General features: G+C 42.5%; 1 protein-coding gene and 1 pseudogene across 1 annotated transcript; one reads left to right on the forward strand and one right to left on the reverse strand.

Moving 5' to 3' along the window:
• The first annotated feature begins 1,779 nt into the window (after positions 1-1,779).
• LOC104429899 (N-terminal acetyltransferase A complex auxiliary subunit NAA15-like) lies at positions 1,780-2,997 on the forward strand. Its single transcript, XM_039299875.1, has 5 exons — positions 1,780-1,863; positions 1,959-2,017; positions 2,100-2,211; positions 2,323-2,423; positions 2,732-2,997. Exons 1-5 carry the CDS (start codon positions 1,793-1,795, stop codon positions 2,995-2,997), a joined length of 609 nt encoding a protein of 202 aa, XP_039155809.1. The 5' UTR covers positions 1,780-1,792.
• Positions 2,998-5,162: 2,165 nt separating this feature from the next.
• Positions 5,163-7,272, reverse strand: LOC104414100 (annotated as a pseudogene).
• Between the last annotated feature and the right edge of the window lie 548 nt (positions 7,273-7,820).

A 7,820-nucleotide genomic window follows, 5' to 3' on the forward strand; every position in this document is an offset into this window, starting at 1 on the left:
TTGTGGACGAGGTACGTAGACTGGCTACACCAGCACCGGAGCTAGGGCTTTTCCTTGGACGTGAGCCGAACCGGGTTCACGGACGAGTTCGTGGAGGAGATAGAGCTTCAGTTTTAAGCCGCGTTCAAGGCGATGGAGGAGCTGGGGAAGGGCACGATCGCGAACCTGGCCCAGACGAGGGCCACATGGTAGGCACTCCGGTTGAGGAAGTCGGAACTCACGCCGGCCCGATTCCTGAAGGCGCAGATTGAGAGCACGCTTGACGCGGTCTGCAATTTCGCTGTTCTTCTTTAATTGTTGTTTCCTGAGTTTAATGAGCTCGTGGTAATCATAATAATGATATATATTGCTCCTATTCTAGAGGATTCTTAGAAGAGAAGCTTGATGATTGGTTTATTTGTTGACATTTGCCAAATGCCAAGTGTCAGGAGTTCTGTTGAAAGATGATAAAATTTTCATATATTTTTGGAGCTATTATTCACTGGAGCAAGTTCAATAAGACAGGAAGCTCGTGGCTTTTAACTTACGATGTTGGACACTCCTGCCATATAGGTTTGTCTTTCGATCGACTTAGATGGATGTTGGAGCTCCCGAACGACATAGAGATAGTCAGATAGATCGGTATCCTTTGTTAAAGGAACAAGTGGAGAGTAGTAGTGGTCATCAGCACATAATTGATGTAGAGAGAAATGGGGATGCCTCATTGACGCCGGATTGAGAGCACGCTTGACGGCGTCTGCAATTTCGCTACTGACGTGGTCGGCTGTAAGGTCAGTTCTGGAATTCTGGTCGTTGTTGCTCTCTGTGTGGTAAGAGAGTCTATAGTCCCCTGTGCGTTCTGTCATATACACAAATGCCTGCCCATTTTGATTCTGAATAGCACATGAAAATACTAATATTGGAATTGGTGATTACATTCCTTTCGCCAAAAAATGTGCTTTATCGTTTCTAGAGAGAGCATGATATGTACCAATGATAGCTTCTTCCTAATAAATTAGTGTATGTAATATTCCTGCGCAATCTTCTTTTTGGCTTCATATATTATGTAACTTCCTTTTTATTAATAGTTGCTGCTGTGACCTGGATTCCATTATGTATATGTGGTGGTAGGTCGAGGATCCACTATCATAGGCAACAAAGTACCTGAAGCGGCTTCAAAGGAGCTCACCTGATTCTTTGGAAACACACATTCTTTCGTTTGAAGTAAATATGAGAAAGCGGAAAACTTTGCTTGCTTTTCAGATAATCTTGCCTGGGGTTACTTTGCTTCTTCTTTTTTCTTTTGTCCAGTGACTTTCTTACTCTTGAAACTTCTTGAAACATATTGTTCGGAGTAACTTAATGACGAGCTGATAAATGTTTTCCTATATATGTGCTGCTTGCAATTTAATTTTCTACTTAACTCCATTTTAATATATGCATCTTTATATGCAGATCTTTTCATAAACCCAGGCGGTGAAGCAGCTGCTTCAGTTGGTCGCGGAAAGCCCTGACACACATAGGTGCCTGGTTAGTTTCTCTCTAGTTTGCACTCGAGATATTTTATCATTCTCATATGTCCTCTTAACTCCTTGGGTTGAGCTGTTGATATATTTGTCGCATCTTTTGGGCGTCTGTAAATTTTGACGCAAGTCATAGTTTGTTGATCTGTGTTGCTGCTGCTTTTTCCTCAACTCTTTTCAGTGGTGGTCTATATTGTTTCCCCGGTTGCTAGAGACTTTGACAGCTTGGTGTTGTTCCTGATGGGTGCTTCTTATGCTGCACTTAAAGTTTTTTCCATGTAGTTAGTTCCATGGCTGCCCCAACTACTGACTCTGAGAAACTTATTTGCACTGTATTAGAAGCTGAACGACCAGAAATCAGGTTCTTTACAACCTGTCTTTTGGACTTGCTATATCTTTCTTGTTTGTTTTTTCAATATGACAGTCTTTTAACACATACAATTGTTCATCTTGCAGTCATTTGCATGGGAAGTCTCTTTTAGAGGCAAATGAGTCATTCCTCGATAAGCATAAAGGTATCCTCAACATCAGACAATTTTCTTACGTGTGTTATAACATGTTCTAAGTGTGCTTGGTCTTTTTTTATTGTGTGTGCAGATTCCTTGATGCACAGGGCAGCTGCTGCAGAAATGCTGTATCTTTTGGAACCCAGCAATAAGGGCAAGGCTGTGAAATTAATTGAGGATTCAAGCAACAACTTGGTGCAAAGGTACTGTTTGGTGCAACGAAGGTCTGCCATCTTCATTTCATTTGTTTTGGACAGTTTTACGCTGCCATCCCCTTGATAATCTGTTGAGCATGTCAACGTTATGTTGCATAGAAATGGAGCGCTCGGATCATTTAAGGAATGGAAACTCAAGGATTGTATTGCGGTTCACAAGCTACTCTCCTCAGTAGTAGTTGATATGGATGCTGCGTCAAGTAAGTTTTGATCTCGTCAACTGTTTTTGGTTAAAGTTATGCTTAAAATGTGGAGTATCTGTTGGAATAATTGGAGTAGCAGCAGTATAGGGTAGCAAGTGGGTGGCTGGGTGGGTGTGTGTTGGGGTGTGAGAGTCAGGGAGGGATCTTGTCGGTGAATTTCATTACTGATGACCATTCTTCTATCCCTACTTCCTTATTGGCTTACTCATTTTACTGAATACAAAGATGGGATATTATGATTGGATAAAGCTAGATTTGACTTTTGAGATGGTGTCTCTGACACGTGTAAAATACATCTTCAACAGGATGGAAATTACGTTGTGCCGAATACTTCCTGCACTCCACGTATTTTGAAGGAAGTCGCAGTTCTGCAGTTCTAAAGTCCTCGTACAACCAGATTTCTAGTAATCCTGAAAATGGAGTCAACCATCCTGCGGGTGGCATAAGCATGGATTCTCTTGCGCCAAATGGGAAACTGGAAGCTTTTAAGGACCTCTCTATCCAACAAGTGGAGTTGAAAGCTTATTTTGGGCAATGTAATTCTACATTCATCGGTATGCATGAGAGTTAGTTCACAGCAATAGCTGCGGCTTCGGAGATAGTTCGTTCAACCACTGGGGAAGTATCATTCATGGGGCCTTTTCCAGTTCATGGCCATTCTGTCGCTTTATTGGATTGGCATTTGCTTCTGTTCTTTTTGGCCTCCCTCTCCCTCTCATCTTGGAATTTGTTTTGCTAATTGTGTATAATCTTCCTCCACTTTCGTTTCCGGTCGGATTCATAGCCTTGTGTGTCTGTGGGCATGAATGAGAAAAGGTGGCGGACTCCATGGGAATATGCATTAAACTAAGGTTTCCCTTTTTGCATTGTTAGTTTTACAATCTATAGGAGATCCCTGAGGTGGAGCCACAGGAGGAGGAGAAATTTTCGAGAACGGATGCTTTGTCAGCCTTAAGAACAAGTGGCCTCTGCAAACTTACTTCTGGAGACATGTTGTACTTCCCTTATTTATGTCCACCATTGTTTTTCCTTTGTATAAACATTGCGTTCTGTGAAAATTTTTGGAATGAGATGTTACGAATGATAGATTTTGCATCAATAAGACATGCTCTCCCGGGTTGGTTTTTGTTCTTCGTTTTCTAGTTTCAGGTCATGACAGTTTTCTTTTTTTTGGTTGAAGTATGCAAGTGAGTGATTCGGGCCTTGGCTCTATGTTATCCTTGCTAATATGAACATCCTAATTTATCTTCTTTGGTTTTTTCGTATCACTAATGAAATGGATGAAGACAAGTGGTCTCCTAATGGGTTGTTGTTGGAGAGGAGCCATATGTTTTGCTGGACTTGATCTTTTTTCTGGTACGGAAATTTCCCTAGATTGTAGGGAAAATGTTACATTTTCTTTTTCTTTCTTCTAGTTTTCCCTCTTACAACCTTCAAAGAAATTATCTCTTGAGGCCTTTGGCAATTTCTCCTGCTTTTAAGTCATCTGAAACTCTGAAAATAAATTTAGAAAATGCGAAAATAATAGTATGCCATTTTTGCTGTTTTCACACCAAAATAAGAAGGTTGAAATTATGTAGCCTCATCTCCCTTCTTAGACCACAACCAGAATAGTAGCATGAATGGCACGAAATATGTAAGTTCAATAAAAAGCCATTTTTCTTCTTTTCTAAGTCCCAAACCGACCACCTGCGCAATGCTTTCTCATATCTTGTGAGGGATGGTGCAGAATGATCTTTGATACTGTGTACGGTACATCTTAAAAGTTATACATTTGTATCACTTTTAAAAATGAATATTATTTGCATTGCCTATAAAAAATTAATGAATAAGAGATTTTTAACGTTCATAAAAATATTTAGATATGCATAATTGCAAGGGATGGAGAGAACTTTTCATGAACTAATTATTTTAATTGATATGAGTGATTAATATTAAAAAATATTTTCCAAATCTATGAAACAAACAGAATCTAAAACAAAACCAAAGACTAAATTGATATTGCTCTATCCATTATCAGTTTTTGCCCATCACGTTCTTCCAAATTCTATTACTCATCTGTCTTCAATCTTTTTATTTAAAAGAGGAAAGATAAAAACTAAGTTGTTCTCTGCAAATATCAGCAATTTTTTAGCATATTGCTACAACTTTGATTACGCACTATGCTAACTATTTCTTGATCAGCCTTGGGTAACTGTCTGTAACAGCAATAGTACTGAGGTCCTCCATTTATCTTAAGCATGCCCACTTTAGGGCTCCAAAATAGGAGAACATGACACGATGAATAGTTACAGTTTATCGCAATTTACGTGATTAAATACACCATGTGCTGTATTTTCGAACAAGCTATATACATCATTACCATTATCCCGAGATAGGATCCGTGCGCAAAGATTCCTTTGCCATTGCAGCACCCCCAGATCGTTTCACGGGACCCGGTGTATGAGCCGAGCATCCAACTTCGACCTCACATTTACATGTCCTGAGAAGGTGGGACCACTCCCAAGCAAGAGATTCACTTCTCCATAGTGTAGTGTAGCAATGGCAAATCATCTGATGCGTAGCAAGAGAACCTCTTTGCAGGTATAACCTCTTGCTACCTGTGCCAAGTCAATACACGTCTCTGCGAAGAGGCCCTGTTTCATCGTAAGTCCGATGAGCAAACATTGTAGTTGGCACATTCATCGGCAGCTCCCTTATGCAAATTCTTGAGCTACTTGAAACTCGTCCTTAGTTCTAGCTGTCTCTGTCAGATTGCGGAAGCCCACTGCTCTCACTAATCTCACTTTTACAGAGGGGGCATGAGGCATTGATCTTTAACCATTTATCAATGCACTCAACGTGGAAGACATGGTGACAAGGTAGCTCTTTTAGTTCATCGTTATCAGCATATCTTGACAAGCAAATACAGCAAACCTGCACAAATACAATGGCAACATCACTTTGTCTGCTTGAAGATAAATATCATGCCTAGCTGCCGATAGTAAGCATTTGCCACTTGCTGCTATCATGATAGTTTCACCATGTTAAGGAACATATAAGCAGATGTGAGGCGAGGCCTTTCTTTTTAGGATGCGAAATCAAATGCTAGCCCTACATTATAGGTCAAAATTCAGCAGGAGGGTACTGGAACTCCAGAATTGGAATGGGAGGACATAAGTGGGTTTTATGCTTACCGCGTCTTCTCCCGACAAGAAATGCTCCTTTTCTGTCCCTGGAGCCAAGACCCCGCCTTCACTTCCTCCTGTGTTAAATTCCTCACCGTCAGCATTTAAGTCTTGCTTCACCTTGAATTTGTAGATACGAAGAGCATTGATGGATTCTGAGGCGGCTCCTCTTGTCTGCGAAAAGTCTTCTCGGATGCCCAGAACAGACATTATGCAAGGTAGGCAGCAACAAATTGTTGCACATAGTATAAAAGGCATGGCATATCCAATACAGCTAAAAGTTAGAAATACTATACATAACCTGCAAAAGGGCCACAACACATGTTTCATCAAGCACAGCAATTACATGTATAGACAGAACAGAACAGTGTCCCTATAAATTGGTACCTATACAGTTTCGGAGCATCAGAAGGTGAAGAGTGACCTCCAAAAATCCACACATTGCCAACAACAAACCATACAGCAAAAAAACAGTCTAAGGCCATCTTGAAATGGTCCACCAGCCCACTAATTCTGCAAAAACAAAATTAGCTGTTGATTCCATCTATCATAGATTGTACAGACTAGGTTATTCTGAATGATGCCAATAATCCCACAACGTGCAAATTGAAATTCAATTTGAATAGATGAGAAGCAATCATCATCCATGAGCAGCATAAGAAACGATTGAACTTTACCTTGAACTCAGAGAATCTGCAATTTGGCCATTCCATGATGCCGATTCTTCAGAATGTTGATTGCCCTCATCTGTGGACTGTGTGACAGAGATAGCCGTATAAGATCTAGGCTCTGATTGACTGCCATGAGAAGTCCCTTGATGGGATCGACCAGACCGTTGATCACTACCACGGTTGCCAGAATGATAACGCCAGTAAAGAATAGGCAGCGTTGCCACATAACCTACAACCCATGCAAATAGTGGAGCCTCTAGATTTTCATGTCTTGACAATCACAAAACCACTATGGCTGCTATAATTTGACCCACGGTGACAACTAACTCCACCGAAATCCATAGTCCAGAATTCAATGGACTTGTTCGATGCTGGTGGTAATCATCACTCCTTCTCGTGCTAGAGGAATTCAAGGAGTTCAATCTGTTTGATGAATTTACAGTTGTTTGATCCGCAAGGGCTGGCATGCTAGGCGAAAGTCCATCCTCATTCTCTGTTGAGTCTACCCTGCATTGCTGATCACCATGAGATGCTGTCAATGAGGCATCCCCATTTCTCTCTACATCAATTATGTGCTGATGACCACTACTACTCTCCACTTGTTCCATTAACAAAGGATACCGATCTATCTGACTATCTCTATGTCGTTCGGGAGCTCCAACATCCATCTAAGTCGACCGAAAGACAAACCTATATGGCAGGAGTGTCCAACATCGTAAGTTAAAAGCCACGAGCTTCCTGTCTTATTGAACTTGCTCCAGTGAATAATAGCTCCAAAAACATATGAAAATTTTATCATCTTTCAACAGAACTCCTGACACTTGGCATTTGGCAAATGTCAACAAATAAACCGATCATCAAGCTTCTCTTCTAAGAATCCTCTAGAATAGGAGCAATAGATATCATTATTATGATTACCACGAGCTCATTAAACTCAGGAAACAGCAATTAAAGAAGAACGGCGAAATTGCAGACCGCGTCAAGCGTGCTCTCAATCTGCGCCTTCAGGAATCGGCTCTCAATCTGCGCCTTCAGGAATCGGGCCGGCGCGAGTTCCGACTTCCTCAACCAGTAGTGCCCGACCATGTGGCCCTCGTCTGGGCCAGGTTCGCGATCGCGCCCTTCCCCAGCTCCTCCATCGCCTTGAACGCGGCCTAAAACCGAAGCTCTATCTCCTCCATGAACTCGTCCGTGAACCCGATTCGGCTCACGTCCAAGGAAAATCCCTAGCTCCGGTGCTGGTGTAGCCAGTCTACGTACCTAGTCCACAGCAAGCGGGAATCCTTCTCCAGCCCTCTAGCCCGCGCCTCTCCTCCTTCGCCGCGCTGTCGGCCCTGCCTAGGTCCACCGAGATCTCCCTTGCGACCCATCGGGCCAGCGACAGGGACAACACTCGGTCAACGACGGGAAGCCTGGCGCTGCTTAGGAACGAGACCAAAGCCGCCTCCCTCCTGTCGGAGGCCGACGGCTTCGCGGCGGAGGCCGATAGCGTCTTCGGCCTGAGGGAGGGGGAGGACGAGCAGATGCCAGAGACGGAGGACGCCATCGGCGGCGGC

The sequence above is a fragment of the Eucalyptus grandis genome, chromosome 8 (assembly GCF_016545825.1).
Source record: "Eucalyptus grandis isolate ANBG69807.140 chromosome 8, ASM1654582v1, whole genome shotgun sequence".
NCBI classification, from domain to species: domain Eukaryota; kingdom Viridiplantae; phylum Streptophyta; class Magnoliopsida; order Myrtales; family Myrtaceae; genus Eucalyptus; species Eucalyptus grandis.